Source organism: Zonotrichia leucophrys, chromosome 7 (assembly GCF_028769735.1).
Source record: "Zonotrichia leucophrys gambelii isolate GWCS_2022_RI chromosome 7, RI_Zleu_2.0, whole genome shotgun sequence".
NCBI classification, from domain to species: domain Eukaryota; kingdom Metazoa; phylum Chordata; class Aves; order Passeriformes; family Passerellidae; genus Zonotrichia; species Zonotrichia leucophrys.
In genome coordinates, this window is record NC_088177.1 from 36004388 (window position 1) to 36019949 (window position 15562).

Sequence of the window (15562 nt, forward strand, 5' to 3'; positions counted from 1 at the left end):
GCCAATGTACCGGCCTCATTGAAGAAGTCTAATGTTTATTGGAGCACATTAGTTCTTTTAAAAGAAGTCCTCTTCTTCTCCCTACTCCCTAACATTATTCCTTTATTTCAAAGTTATCCATGATCTCTTTCAAGCAGGAATCTTCCTCTAGAAAATCTTGAGAGAATCTGGGGTTAAGGTCCTTGTTGTCTCTTCTGCTGAAGCATTGCATTCGTGAGAGGCTGTGAAACTCTTTGCTCTGATCCAGGGCTGTGGTGCTCGTCCATCCTTCTGCTGCTCTGGTCACTCAGTATCTGCCCTGTTTCCTAAAGCCTGTGGGCTCCCGTGATATTTCATACTACAGAGAATTTTCAGACAAGAAAAGAAGAGAAATAAGGACTCACAAAGGTCATCAAGTCTAACATTTGCATGAATGGCCCGTACAGGGTTTGATCCCACAACCTTGGTGTTATTAACCCAAACTGAGCTAATCTCAAGCCTCTGCTTCCTCTGTGGCTCCCTTGCAGAATTCAAGGATAAATCAGGCTTTCAGGCTTTCGTTTTTTTTTTTTTTGGAACATGCCTTCCACATAATGACACACCTCTGCTGACCAGGCTGCCCTGGGCCACAACAGTGCAAAAACTTCTGTATTATTCATGGCACTTCACACCTTTCCCCTCTGCAATGCTGCAGCAGCTGCAGGTGCTCTTGCTGTGAACCAGGCAGGAGGACACAACCCCCTGGGCATCAGTCCCAGCTTAAACTGACTGAATCTTGCATGAGGCTGCAGCTCGGAGGTGCCACTGCAGCACCTGCTGACTCTACAGCAGCCTAGAGGAAGCTCAGGTGGTAGCAGCCTGTGATGCTTGCAGCTGAGGGATGAGTTTGGCTGGTGCAAATATCTTATGACACAGCAGACCACTGGGCTGCCAAGCTCTTGCTTTGACCATTGCTTTTCACATATCCTTCCTGTGGCTCAAGGATGACTAGAAAGGTCTTCATGAGTGCTGATCTCTGCACTGAGGAAATTTCTGTATTAAGATTTTTTTTTCAGCTGCAGCTACATTGTTGGGTGCCTTTATACCACTCTGGCCTTCTAGACCAAGGGAGGATGTACAGAGGGGAGCTTAGGTTCCAATAATGTCTGTAGCCCACAGTGCTACTGTCCAGGAATTCCATTCCCCCAGGACTATGTGAAAAACTTACCATATCATCATAATCCCTCTCTGGAAAATGATCTCTGCTTCTGGAACGCATCTCATAGGGGTTGTTGGGTTGATATCCTGGGTTTGCATGGCCAGAGGTGGTCTGGACCCTGGGGAACATGCTTGGTCTGTCATCAGTGTACATGTCAGAATACCCTGACTGGATCAGGCTCCTCTTCTCTGGACTTTGTTTGTGCCTTGCTCTTTAGAGGAGATGAAAGAACAAAGGAGATTTTAAAAGACTGTTTAGTGTGCCTTACTTTTTAAGTCCAACTTAGAGATTTGTCCACTCCCACCTTGTTTTGAATGCTCAGCTCCATTCTGAAGTATGCAACAGATTTTTACAGCATAGAGTTTTTTTAGCTAGTGCAAAATCCTTATTTTGAACACACAGCAAAGCAGTTTCTATTCAACTGTAAGAAATATTCTTACCTGACTGAAATAACAGAGACTGCTATCACTAAACACAGGATAATGGCTCCAAACACTGTGCCCACTATTATAAGGATGAGTTCACTGTCTGGGGGGAAAAAAGCAAAAAAGAAATGTGTCAACTGATAACTCACAGTGAATATTGAAAAACGAGGGAAGGGGAAGGGATTTATTTTCAGGCTCCTGGTGCTTACAACATTTTGTGGACACAGAAAGATGTAAATTAAGGATCTGCATTAAAGACCATCTCTGATGGATGGATGTTTTGACTCCAGCTCTGGGTCCTAATACTGTGCACTGAATGGTTTTACACATAGCTATAGGTGAGGGACAGGAACAACTGGGAGGGTGTAGGGGTTGTTTAAGCTAGTATTGACACTAAACTATGTAGTTAGGTGTCAAATAGGCTCTTCCCATGCCCTAGGCACATAAGACAACAGAGAAATTTCACTTTCTTTTCCCCTAACATAGTCCTCCTATAATGAAGAATGGTGGCACCCCTAAAGGCCACCACTTTTTTGTTATCTCAGACAGATTAAGCATTACTAGGTATTTTTCTGATTAAAAATCAGAAATTCTTGTACTTACTGTCAGTGCATTCCTCCCCGGAGTAGCCCACTGCACAACTACAGAAGAGAAAAAGGGGAAGGATAGACAGAAAGAAAAAATTATCTTTAGAGTCCCATTTAATCCAAACCATTCTATGATCACAAAACAATAATATATTTCACCCCTTTATCAGCAATTTCTCCACAAAATGTGTTCCTTACAGGTTTCCTCTTTACCCTATCTTACTGTTACTTTCATTAAAGTGAAACAATCTGAGATTTTTCAGAGTGATTGGTGATCTTGGCACTTAACGTTTCAGGATCTCAGTCTGAAAAATGTTAAAAGGACCTAATTTTTCTAAAGAACTAAACTCTGCATCTTTGAGCCACTTAGAATTGCCATGCAATGTCTTTAACAAAAGCCTCAGTATAAGGTCTATAAGGACAGGTAACTCTACCTTCCTCTCATAGTAGTTTCTTATATTTAAAATATATCAACTTTATGGTAAGAAATGTTTCATTTGCAGCAATAATAACTACAAAAAGAGTTGAATTCATGGGTATGGGAGTGAGTCTCCCTGTTTATCCACCAGAGCAGAGCACAACCAGTCACTCACTTGGCCTCACCAGCAAACACCCTTGTTCTGTTCTGATCCTGAGCTGACAGAAATAATTTCAGAGAGGAAACCAAGCAGGAATTAAGGTCTGAAAGTTATTGGGAAACAGTCCCCACCGATAGCAGTGCAAACATTGCAGGGACTGGAGGCACATCTTGCTCTTATGCCTGTTGCTTACTAAACACTTCAGCAGAGCAGCTTGCATGCTCAGCCAAGCTGCCAGAGCAGTTTGTGTTGACGTGGTGAAGGACTTTGTCCTCACTGACTCAGGGGTGACCTTGGGCCTCCTGCCTCTCCTCCCAGGTGTTATGAGTGCACACAAAGGACTAATGCCAAGGAGTGAAAATGCCCCAACTTGTGACACCACGGCTTGTGACACCCCCTGCCTTCCCCCTGGGCAGCTCTCTGATTCCCGTAGCTGCAGCCTGCTCTGGCCTGCAGCTGGCCCTGTGGCAGATGCTCTCCTCCCCTACCCTCACCTACAGCACAGGAATGCAATAAAAAGCTGAATACTCACGCCACACATTCTTCATCCTTGCTTTTGAAGTTAATCATACATTTGCATATTGGACCATCTTCTTCTTGTACACAGTACTTGTTTATTGCTGCAGAGCAGTTTGCACTGCAAACTGTATTTTCAGGGAGAAAAACATAAGTGAATTGCAGGTAGAAGATTTTTTTATTGCTCTAAACACACACCCACCCCTCTCCTGTGCTTTAAAGAATCCAAATGGCTTTTTTAGGACTATACCCATGTAAAGCAAAAACTGGAATGTAAAATCACAAAATTAAAAGTAAACAGGCTGTGTTCAAAACCATCCAACTTCATCAAAAAGGAAATCTGGCTAGGCTGCATCTTGCATAGGCAAGCAATGGCCTGAAGTTTGATCTCACAGCAGATGATTTGTATGGCAAACTGTATCAGTTCCAGTCAGGCATGGGACCACAAAGGCCTACACTGGATCACATCTCACTGGGACTTACTGTAGCCAGCTTTCATAGCTTTATCTTGGACTTTTGAATTATTTTTTTATTTTTCTTAAAATCTTGCATGTTAGACTTTTTTTTTTTTTTTAATTTTTTTTTTAACTTCTGTAGTGTAAAAGTTTTAGTTTCCATAGGAAGAAAAGAAGGTGTTTCTAAGAAAATTAGCTACATCCCAGGGCTTTGAAGGGTAGCTAAAATATAAACAGAGCACTCACTTAAAGACTCAAAACAAGAAAGTAAATAAAACCATAACAACTAACAGTTTCTAAAAATGACAGAAATCATTCTTCTCACAAATGCCTGTCTAAATCCGGGTAATGCAAATCTAGAATTATGAACAAGAGACAGAGCGTTAACAGGTTATTGTAGTGCATCATGAGACTTCCAGTTCTGTCAGCTTTCTTCAAGTAACCTGTAGAATTTATTCCCAAAATATGTCCTAGCAGAGAAGGCTGTGAGTATAGGATTCAATTTGTTCCATCCTTTACCTGCTTAGGTTTCAGTTCTTAGCAGGACTCTTAACAGTGCATTTAAGGACTTGCCTACTCACTGGTTTCAGTGATGATTTTATCAAGTTTTAATAATTTATTCTGCTGGAATAAAATTATGGATTTGTTCGAAGTGAAATGTGAGGATGTGTTTTTATGGCTTTCTTAACAGGATGCACATTTCCTGATTTTTAGAGGTCAGCACATTTGCCCAGCACCTTTGTCAAAGAGGGACCAAGACAAGGAAGAAGCAGATCAGTCTTTCAAGGATAGAGAAAGCAACAAGGCTCTTACCTGGACAAGAATAATCACTCCATTTTGTCTTTTCTAAACCAAATTTGCATTTGCATTCTGGAAACCGTTTCTCTTCACACTCTGTGGTTTTAGGATCACATTCATAAAAGGCACAATGTTTTGCCTCTTTAAAAGAGAAACAGGGAGCAAAGTTAAATACCCTTTCATAGAAAGCAGTGCACTTGCCCAGTAAATGATAAACCAATTATTTAATAATTCTAAATAGAAAAAAATTATAACTCCTTTTCTTGGGACATCAATATTTCAGACTGTCAGACCAGCCCTTTTTCCCTCCTTGCTCTTAATAGTTGTGGTCCTGTTTCCATCACATCTTCTGACCTTTTGTTTCTCAGCCTCCTTCAACTATCTCCAAACCTTCCTGGCTCCAGTCCATGAAAAGAGACATTCTTCCTGTAAGTTCATATTCTGAAAACTCACTTTTGGACTCACTTAAAAAAAAAACAAAACAATAAAAAACAAAAAAACCCTACAGAGAAAAATCATAACTGTTCTCCTAGTTTTTTCCCAGCTGAGCTGTGAGACCCAGATTCCATACAGTTCTAGACAGATATAATGTGACTGCACTGGTGCCTTGGGAGCTCCCAGTGGTTTTCTATTTCCTTCTCACAGCTGAGGATACAGTCACCTTCACACCACAAACTCAGGCTTTAAGCCATGAAATGTACTCTTTATTATTAGCTATGCCTTTTTAAAAAGCTGATTTCAAAACAGGAACTAATATTAAAAGAAAAAAGAAAAAACATCCTTATTTTAATTTCAAACTCTCTCTCCCAGTATTACACCTTTAATAATGCAAGACTACTGGTTTAGATCAGCAAATGCCTTAGCTCATTAGCTAATCAGTGAGGCCTTATTTCAATTACCATGGCTTATTATGGGAGAAGTCTAAAGAGAGTTTCATCCTATTTTGCCAGTAAAATACTTACTTATTCTCTGACGCATAATATATATCTGTATATATTTTATCCTGATTTTTCCCACTTCTTAACACTCAGCAGGTTAAAACCACCATGACATTGCTTACCAGGGAAAAATATTTACCTTTTCTTCTTTACACAGGGAGTAGGAAGCCTTAATAAGACAAAAGAGACTAGCACTGAATTGTTGACTCATCGAAATTACCCGAGATTGAACATTCAGCTCCTTAAAATCAACAAGGCTTATGATTTGATGGGCTCCTATGCCCACAGAAATCTTCCAACCAGGTTTTAACAGTCTCTGTTTCTGCTGATTAGCTGCTTCCCTAGCAAGGAGTTACATACCCTGAGAAGACGTGACAAAGGACTGGTTATTGATTGCAGCTGCTATTGCATTGCTAACTGTAGTTTCATTTCGATCTGATTTGTCTGTGAACAGGTTTGCCACTGTTACATTCAGTCCTGGACCAGAATTTCTGCTTTCACTCTGGTTTAGAGGTCTGAAAGGGACAGACAGTACCATTTTAAAGTCTCACATAATCCATATAGCAAGCTAGCAAAGCTACCTAGATGCAAGCTAGACGCAAAGATGAGAGAAAATCTACCAAATCTCCCTCCCTCCCCCCATAAAGTAGGTAGTTGCCAAGAGACCTGAAAATGAGTGTAAGCCTTGCTCAGGAATACATTAACAGCCATCTTTCCAGTAGGTCCAGGTGTAAATAGGTAGCTGCTGTATTTAATGATAACAGCACTGCTCCTTTGTGTGCTTTTGATACAGAACTAGCATTTTCTAGCTGGGTTAACCTCAAACCAGCTGCAATGTGGAGAACCTCATCTCTTAGACCCTAACTTCCATCAGCCTGTGGGTTTATCCAGGCGTGACGTGGAGAACCCACCCTGAAGGGTGGTGAGGATAATTCAGGGTGTGACCACCATGAATGCAGACAGGGCTGTTTGCCATGTAGAGGTATCTGTGCAGGCCACACACGACCTGGGTTGGGTTCAGCTCACAGCAACCTCCCTGGTGTGAGGTGGAGAGCAGCAGTGACTTCCCTGTTCTTCAGCTAAACCTCCTGCTGCCAGGATATGCACACAAATATGCTGCAGTGGCAGATTGCTGCATTCCTTGAGGTGTTACTGTGCCCCACGTCACAGCTGCTCTGCTGGAAGTTACTGCCCCCACAGCTCTGTTAGGACAACATTCTGCTTAGCTGCTTAATCCCTGGGGTGCCCTGAAAGGGTTGACATTGTGTGCTAGCATGCCAGGTTTTGCTTCATAGGGGTTAGGAAACACAGAGGAGCTGGCAGAGCTCTGGGGTCAGTAACCTGTAACAGATGGGGATGGGAAAAAAGAGACATCTCACAGGGGCTACCTAGACCAGCAAGAGACCTATGCCCACAGCTACACCACAACCCATTCAGCAGCATCTTTTCTCAACCTGCCATCAGGAGACACCAACAAATGCACAATAAAATACATTTGTTATGCCTTCTGTAACGAGGGTTTTTAAATTACGCTGGGACTCCAAGCTGGGTGGCACTCCCAATGGTCACAGGAACTCAGAGTTAACTGTTAGAATTTCAGACATGTCAGATATCACAGGACTGCTAGCTACAGCACAGTGCTGCATCCTACATGGTGCTAGCAGCAGGACATACACAGTGGGGCTGCCTCAGCCTGCCCATTTCACAGAAACACTGGGATAAAAATGGGGCCAGCATCCCTCCTTTATGGGGAAGCATTCTGAGCTGAACTCATCCCATTTTTTTATTGAATTGAGAACTTCACAGGAAACAGATTAAAATGAGGTATGTGGAAGTATGTAGTATGCAAAAAACAAACCAGCAAACTTACTCAATTTTCTTGATGACAGTTTCTACATAGCCTGGTAGATTTTTGAAGGCCTCCTTAAACTATAAAAGAGAAAGAAATTGGAGTTCAAGGCAAGCAGACACATAGCCCAAAATCACATGAACCACTGAGGCTTCAGCAGTAAAGTTTTTATACAGAATATGCTACTATAGGCACAATGATATATGATGCTCTTCTGTAGCCATATCATGAAAAAATGCTGGACAAAAAATTGAGAAATTTTTTTAACACTCTGGAGGAACAACTTTTGGTCACTTTCTGAGACAACATTCATAGTAAGCAATATAATAATATGCAGAAATTGATAACCATTTTTGATCATTCCTGATTAACATTGTGAATATTTTTTAATCAGATGTCTGGTAGAGTTGCATATATATTTTTCCTTACTGCCAGACAGAGAAATAAGGAAGTCCACTTGTTTCAACATGGCAGTATAAATTAAACTGATCATCTTATTTCTCCAGGAAATCTATTACCAAATATTATGTATAATCATAGAATTATAAAAAAATGTGCAGTATCCATTTCACTAAAAACACTAAAATACTAATACTGGCAGACTTATGGAAGAGGGTTGTTATTTGGTATTTAGGCACAGCTGGACGGCCATTTGGAAAAGTTTGTGCTGTGTGGAGCCAATAATTTTCTTTTTAAAAAAATTAAAGCTGTTCATTTTTACTCATACCACTGAGTATTATGGAGCCTTCAGCAAACAGCGGAGATCAGAAACTCAATAGGCTGGAAAACTTCACTCAGCCCCATTGTTTCTGGAGAAGGAATGGTCAAAGATGGAGAGCAATTTATATGAGAACTCCCCAGAACAGAAATAGGAGTAAAAATGCGGATATTACTTCAGGGATTCCCTTCACTTCAGCAAGAGCCATGCACGTGCTCATCTGAGGGCAAAATTCAAGTCTTTCATAAATAGGTCTAAACTAATGTGAAGCATTCTTTGAAACAAGCAGATCTCTTGTAGAGAGGAGCTTTTCTAGGCCCCACATTAAAGAGAGTGTCCTCTCTGTCTGCATGACATCTAAAATAGCTTTAAATATATGGGAGGAAAAACCATTGTCACTCACAAATGCTGATACATTGTTGGACAGTTCTTGATACTCTGTGGAATTTACAATTTCAAGATTTTTGCTGTAAGGTGTGTTCACTAAAATGGAGACTGGGTATACGTCCCCTGGAATGAGAACAGAGAGTGTAAATTAGAAAGCATTCAGGAAAGCTCAGTTTCACCTTAGAGTTCTCCAGCTTTTAGGGATGGGGAAATACAATGCAGAAAATAAATCAGTGCTATTTTTCATATACAGCAGGGATTAGCAGAGGACAAATCAACTCAGTCACAATGGGGGATATACTTTGGCTGCCTGGGTAGAAGGCAGGATTCTGGGCCCAAACAATCTGTCCTGTATATGAAACTGAGTAACATTAAACTGTCAGCATGGCCTGAAGCTACAAGACTTTTTGCAAGGTGTTACAGAATTTGGTGAGAAAAAATGTGTATCAAGTACTCCAAATTTGCAGCTATTAAGCAGCTAATGTGGTTCACTGTGGTTTACAGAGAAAGTAATTCAGAATCAACCTGCTTCTTAAGCCTCACAAGTAAATTTGAGAATCCTGCTTGCTGATCCTTAAATAAGAAGCCCTATTTTCCCACATGCTTGGCCTTCAGAAGCATTTCAGAGATGTATTTCCACAGAACTCTGATGAGTGTTTAGCAATGAGGAAAATCCATCCGGTTGTTCACAAGTTTGCTCTTTTTTAAATCATTGTCATTAATATCAATGTCAGGTTTACACTTGCATTTTTTTTCCCTGCTTTTCATTCATTTTAATCTCCTGCACCCCTGACAGAGAATTCACCTTCTTTTCCTAGAACATTAACCTCCTTGGCTGTCACTGTTTTGCAAGATTGCAATCTAGGTCATTGTAGGAGTGGCTGCCTGCAAAGCAAGAAATCACTCAGCAGTCACTTTCCCAGACTGATTGTGTTTTCAATTATAACATGACAACAAAGCTATATGGAAAGCAAAATCCACCTGAGCAGGTAACTAAAAGCATTGATGCCCTCCTGCAACTCACCTTTCGAACACTCCTTATTGCTGTAGTAGTATCCATATTGGCACACACAGGTGTAATTGCTATGTAAGGAAACACACGTAGCTGAACTTGTTCCACAAGGATCTCCAAGGCAGAAATCTGCTAATACCAAGATGAAACATATTGATATTAGGGTTTCTGTGAGTTTCTGCAATAGCTAGCTCAACATAAAGTCATTCATACATTGAGTAGTTCACATATACTTCTAGTAAGGGAATCTACCAGATATGTTTTAGAGAGTATAGATGCAATTGCAGAGCATACATCTGTATATCTGGCTTGTTTAATATACAGTAACTGTTTTCCCCACACAATCCAGCAGGATATCACCACGGAGTATGGCTGAAATTCATTATCTGTCATACTGAGCATTCAGAATTCAACTCTACTTAACACAACTAAAACCAAATCAAAGAAAGAAGGGAGATCAAGGCTTGCCAAAAGCAGTGACTGTTAGAAAAATTCAGACTGCAATAGCCTGTGTATCTTTAATAGTGCACTGGAACATACTTGCCTTATAATGACATGTCATAGCACAGTCCTTTACTGCAGACACATCAATAAAATGAGAACTCCAAAGTGAATCATAATATATTTTCTCAGAGTAATTATATATATATTCTGTAAGGTTTTAAAGTATGCATTTTATATCTATATATAATTTAAGTGGTTAATAAGAAATGAAAATTTATATTTCTATACATCTTATATATAGGATGGCAATTACAGTTCTCTTTCAAGATATCAAATTCTGGTTTTCACCCTGCCTTGTTTTTCACGCTTCACTCCATAAGTACAGTCTCATGGATGAGACATTTTCTGTGAAATGGGGAGAAAAATAGGAATTCTCATTCATATCCCAAAATATAAAAAATAAACACTCAATGAATTTTCATTTCCTAAAAGGTTCACTTCCAATTATTTTTTCCAGAGAACCTAGTGAAGTCAATTTTTTTTCCTGATGAAAAAGAGCCCAAGCACAAAGCTACAACAATTGTGAACTCCTCCAAACATACTCCACTTGCAGCAAGGCCCCTCAGGGAAGAGTGGCAGGGAGATACAGCATTGGATGAGGACTTTTGCCTACATTGGAAGGCCCTACTGGGACTGAAGAAGGTGGGGTACGGAGAGCTCCAGGACAGACAGATGCCCTGTCCCCCAGACATAGTTCCTGGCCCCAGCCCTATGCCAGGCTCTGCCCCAGCTCCCTCCCTGCCTGTGCTCCAGCAGCCTCAGGCACAGCTCCCTGCAAGGCCAGGTCACCTCTTTGCAGAGATTCTCTTGTATCCTTGCCTGCTGAAAGAGGCAAAGCCTACGAGCACGAAAAAAGCAACCTCCACCAATCTTCCCCAACACATTCTCCCTGCAGCAAAGGCCAGCAGGAAAAGAGGGAAGAGTGGAGGATATTCATGGCCACCATCTGGTCAGCTTTGTCTCTATTGAAAGAGGAATATGGGAAACCCAAGGGAGGGGAACTCCTTCCTGTCTGAGGAGCCTACAAAGCTCACAAGGATTTGGCTATTCCAAGCAGTCCCTAGAAAATGCATCATGAGCATATTTGCTATTTACATGTAGGTGCTGAGGTAGGCGTGTATGTTGTACCAGGATCTGTTCCATTTACAGTACCGTTATCTGAAGAAGGGAAGAGAAGAGACATGGCAGCAGAGCCAAGCATTGTCTGTTCAAAAATCATCAAGCTGGGAGTGGAGGACGAGAGGCATGGCCTGCTCCCTATGCCAGAGCCATGGCCCCTGGCCTATCCATTCTGGGCTGTGCCCCACATCCCTCCCTGCCCATGCCCCAACAGCCTCAGGAACAACTCCCTGCAGGGCCTTGGACAACCCTTTACATGGAACCCCTTGTATCCCACAATCCAATCATCACCACAGGAGGCAACGTCAGCAGGCATGGAATGAGCAACCTCCTCAAATATCCCACCACACATTCCCCCTGCAGAATGATCAGCAGGGAAAGATGGAAGAGTGGAATATTTTCCAAGACCATGGTCTGGGTTTCTTTGTCTCCCAGGGGAGAAGAACTCTGAGAAACCCAAGCACGGCAACTCCACTCAGCTTAGGTATCTGCAGTGCTCCCTGGAACCCGGTTGCTGCCAGCTGCCCCCAGAAGGGGAAGCCTGAAAGCTTTTCTCCTTACCTGGAGGTGCTGAGGATGGCACCACTGGTGGGTTAGGATCTGTTCCATTATCAGTATTGTTTCCTGCAAAAGGGAAGAGAAGAGCCATGATAGCACTGCCTGGCATTGACTGCTCAAAAAGCCCTCGAAAATTCTGTCTTCTTGCTCTCATAATCCTTCTCTCAAACCCTGCTCTTGGAATTCCGCTTACCACACCTGCATTTCCCTTGGTGGCCTTTGGCACAGGCTCATGTGAGTGGTAGCCAGAGGCACAAAGTCTTTGCCAGAGCAGGGCCATCAGGATGGGGAGGTGACTCTGGGGATGCTGAGCACATCCCTCCCCAGCATCAGGCTGGGAGTGGAGGATGACAGGCACAGTCTGCCCCTTGGTGCCCAGCCATGGCCCCTGGCCCAGTCTTTGCCAGAGCAGGGCCATCAGGATGGGGAGGTGACTCTGGGGATGCTGAGCACATCCCTCCCCAGCATCAGGCTGGGAGTGGAGGATGACAGGCACAGTCTGCCCCTTGGTGCCCAGCCATGGCCCCTGGCCCTTCCCTGCTGGGCTGTGCCCCACATCCCTCCCTGCCCATGCTCCAACAGCCTCAGGAACAACTCCCTGCAGGGCTTGGGCACCCCTTTACATGGAACCCCTTGTACCCCGCAATCCACCCACCGGCACAGGATGGAAAAGGCACCAACCATGGAATGAGCAGCCTGCTCTAATGTTCCACCACCAATTCCTCTTGCAGAATGACCAGCAGGGAAAGATGGAAGAGCAGAACTTTTTCAGGATCATGGTCTGGGTAACTTTGTCACCAGTGGGAGAAGAACTCAGTGAAACCCAGGATGGGGAACGCAACTCAGCTTAGGCATATGCAGTGCGCCATGGAACCTGGTAACTGCAAGCTGTCTGCAGAAGGGGAACCCTGAAAGCTTTTCTCCTCACCTGGAGGTGCTGAGGATGGCACCACTGGTGGGTTAGGATCTGTTCCATTGTCAGTATTGTTTCCTGCAAATGGGAAGAGAAGTGACATGGCAGCACTGCCTAACAATGACTCTTCAAAAAGATTTAGGCAATTCTGGGGTTTTTTCCCTCATAGTCCTTCGCTCACACGCTACTCTTGAACTACTCCTTACCACATCTGCATTCTTTCATAGTGGCCTGTGGTACAGGATCATGTGGGCACAAGCGAGAGGCACAAAGTCTTTCCCAAAGCTGGATGATCAGGATGGGGAGGTGTCTCTGGGGATGCTGAACACATCTCTCTCCAGCATCAGGCTGGGAATCAAGGATGACAGGCACAATCTGCCCTGTGGTGCCCAGCCATGGCCCCTGGCCTCTCCCTGCTGGGCTGTGCCCCACATCCCTCCCTGCCCATGCTCCAACAGCCTCAGGAACAACTCCCTGCAGGGCCTTGGACAACCCTTTACATGGAACCCCTTGTATCCCACAATCCAATCATCACCACAGGAGGCAACGTCAGCAGGCATGGAATGAGCAACCTCCTCAAATGTCCCACCACACATTCCCCTGCAGAATGATCAGCATGGAAAGAGGGAAGAGTGGAAGATTTTTCAAGATCATGGTCTGGGTTTCTTTGTCTCCCAGGGGAGAAGAACTCTGAGAAACCCAAGCACGGCAACTCCACTCAGCTTAGGTATCTGCAGTGCTCCCTGGAACCCGGTTGCTGCCAGCTGCCCCCAGAAGGGGAAGCCTGAAAGCTTTTCTCCTTACCTGGAGGTGCTGAGGATGGCACCACTGGTGGGTTAGGATCTGTTCCATTATCAGTATTGTTTCCTGCAAAAGGGAAGAGAAGAGCCATGATAGCACTGCCTGGCATTGACTGCTCAAAAAGCCCTCGGAAATTCTGTCTTCTTGCTCTCATAATCCTTCTCTCAAACCCTGCTCTTGGAATTCCGCTTACCACACCTGCATTTCCTTGGTGGCCTTTGGCACAGGCTCATGTGAGTGGTAGCCAGAGGCACAAAGTCTTTGCCAGAGCAGGGCCATCAGGATGGGGAGGTGACTCTGGGGATGCTGAGCACATCCCCCCAGCATCAGGCTGGGAGTGAGGATGACAGGCACAGTCTGCCCCTTGGTGCCCAGCATGGCCCTGGCCAGTCTTGCAGAGAGGGCCACAGGATGGGGAGGTGCTCTGGGATGCTGAGCATCCTCCCCAGCATCAGGCTGGGAATCAAGGATGACAGGCACAATCTGCCCCGTGGTGCCCAGCCATGGCCCCTGGCCTCTCCCTGCTGGGCTGTGCCCCACATCCCTCCCTGCCCATGCTCCAACAGCCTCAGGAACAGCTCCCTGCAGGGCCTTGGGCACCCCTTTGCATGGAACCCCTTGTACTGTACAATCCATGCCCTCCGGCACAGGAGGCAAAGGCACCAAGCATGGAAGGAGCAGCCTGCCCTAATGTTCCACCACCAATTCCTCTTGCAGAATGACCAGCAGGGAAAGATGGAAGAGCAGAACTTTTTCAGGATCATGGTCTGGGTAACTTTGTCACCAGTGGGAGAAGAACTCAGTGAAACCCAGGATGGGGAACGCAACTCAGCTTAGGCATATGCAGTGCGCCATGGAACCTGGTAACTGCAAGCTGTCTGCAGAAGGGGAACCCTGAAAGCTTTTCTCCTCACCTGGAGGTGCTGAGGATGGCACCACTGGTGGGTTAGGATCTGTTCCATTGTCAGTATTGTTTCCTGCAAATGGGAAGAGAAGTGACATGGCAGCACTGCCTAACAATGACTCTTCAAAAAGATTTAGGCAATTCTGGGGTTTTTTCCCTCATAGTCCTTCGCTCACACGCTACTCTTGAACTACTCCTTACCACATCTGCATTCTTTCATAGTGGCCTGTGGTACAGGATCATGTGGGCACAAGCGAGAGGCACAAAGTCTTTCCCAAAGCTGAATGATCATGATGGGGAGGTGACTCTGGGGATGCTGAGCACATCCTGCCCCAGCATCCGGCTGGGAGTGCAGGATGACAGGCACAGTCTGCCCCTTGGTGCCCAGTCATGGCCCCTGGCCCTTCCCTGCTGGGCTGTGCCCCACATCGCTCCCTGCCCATGCTCCAACAGCCTCAGGAACAACTCCCTGCAGGGCCTTGGACAACCCTTTACATGGAACCCCTTGTATCCCACAATCCAATCATCACCACAGGAGGCAACGTCAGCAGGCATGGAATGAGCAACCTCCTCAAATGTCCCACCACACATTCCCCCTGCAGAATGATCAGCAGGGAAAGATGGAAGAGTGGAATATTTTCCAAGACCATGGTCTGGGTTTCTTTGTCTCCCAGGGAGTCAGCTTAGGTATCTGCAGTGCTCCTGGACCCGGTTCTGCAAGCTGTCCCCAGAAGGGGAAGCCTGAAAGCTTTTCTCCTTACCTGAAGGTTCTGTTGGTGGCACCTCTGGTGGCTCAGTAGCTGTCACATTATCAGTATTGTTTCGCAAGTGTGCCAAGGGAACCAAGGCTGCATGCTCAAAGCCTCAAACTTCGTTCTGATTTCCCTCAACCGCCTTGGATTCCTTACCCTGCAATTCCTTGGTGGCCTGGCAAGGCTGTGGCAGCAGGCACAAAGCTTTCCGAGCGAACTTCGAGGAGGTGATTGGAGTGAGCACATCCCCCCCCTGGTGCGTCAGGGAGGCACGTCTGCCCTTGGTGCCCAGTCTGCCCTGGCCTCTCGGCTGCCCAGCTCGCCCCTAAAACCTGGACACTCCCCGGCGGCTAATGGAACCACCCCGAATACACCGCCAGTCACCAACCCACGAAGGCAGCGAATGTCACAATTCCTCTGCATGCGGGAATGAAGAGAGAACTTAGGAACGGAGGGTATGTACCACTAGGAGCAGGGCACGACGGAACGCAACTCGCTAGGCCAAGCTTCCCTAACCTGGATGCTGAGAAGGAACCAGTTTTCTCTCACCTGGAGGTCCTAAATGGGACAT

At 44.9% G+C, this 15562-nt stretch overlaps 1 protein-coding gene and 1 long non-coding RNA gene across 2 annotated transcripts; both read right to left on the reverse strand.

The window, feature by feature from the left end:
- Positions 1-212: 212 nt before the first annotated feature.
- On the reverse strand, positions 213-15562 carry MUC13 (mucin 13, cell surface associated). The gene is made up of 12 exons (XM_064719029.1): positions 15541-15562; positions 15001-15087; positions 9453-9572; positions 8445-8551; positions 7345-7403; positions 5835-5989; positions 4552-4677; positions 3300-3411; positions 2206-2243; positions 1618-1705; positions 1187-1388; positions 213-337 (listed from the first exon to the last, which is right to left on the reverse strand). The coding sequence occupies exons 1-12, from the start codon at positions 15560-15562 to the stop codon at positions 287-289; spliced, it is 1167 nt and encodes a 388-aa protein (XP_064575099.1). The 3' UTR covers positions 213-286.
- Positions 11621-14313, reverse strand: LOC135450110 (uncharacterized). The gene is made up of 4 exons (XR_010440952.1): positions 14250-14313; positions 13339-13401; positions 12550-12612; positions 11621-11687 (listed from the first exon to the last, which is right to left on the reverse strand). It is a non-coding gene; the product is annotated as an uncharacterized LOC135450110 (long non-coding RNA).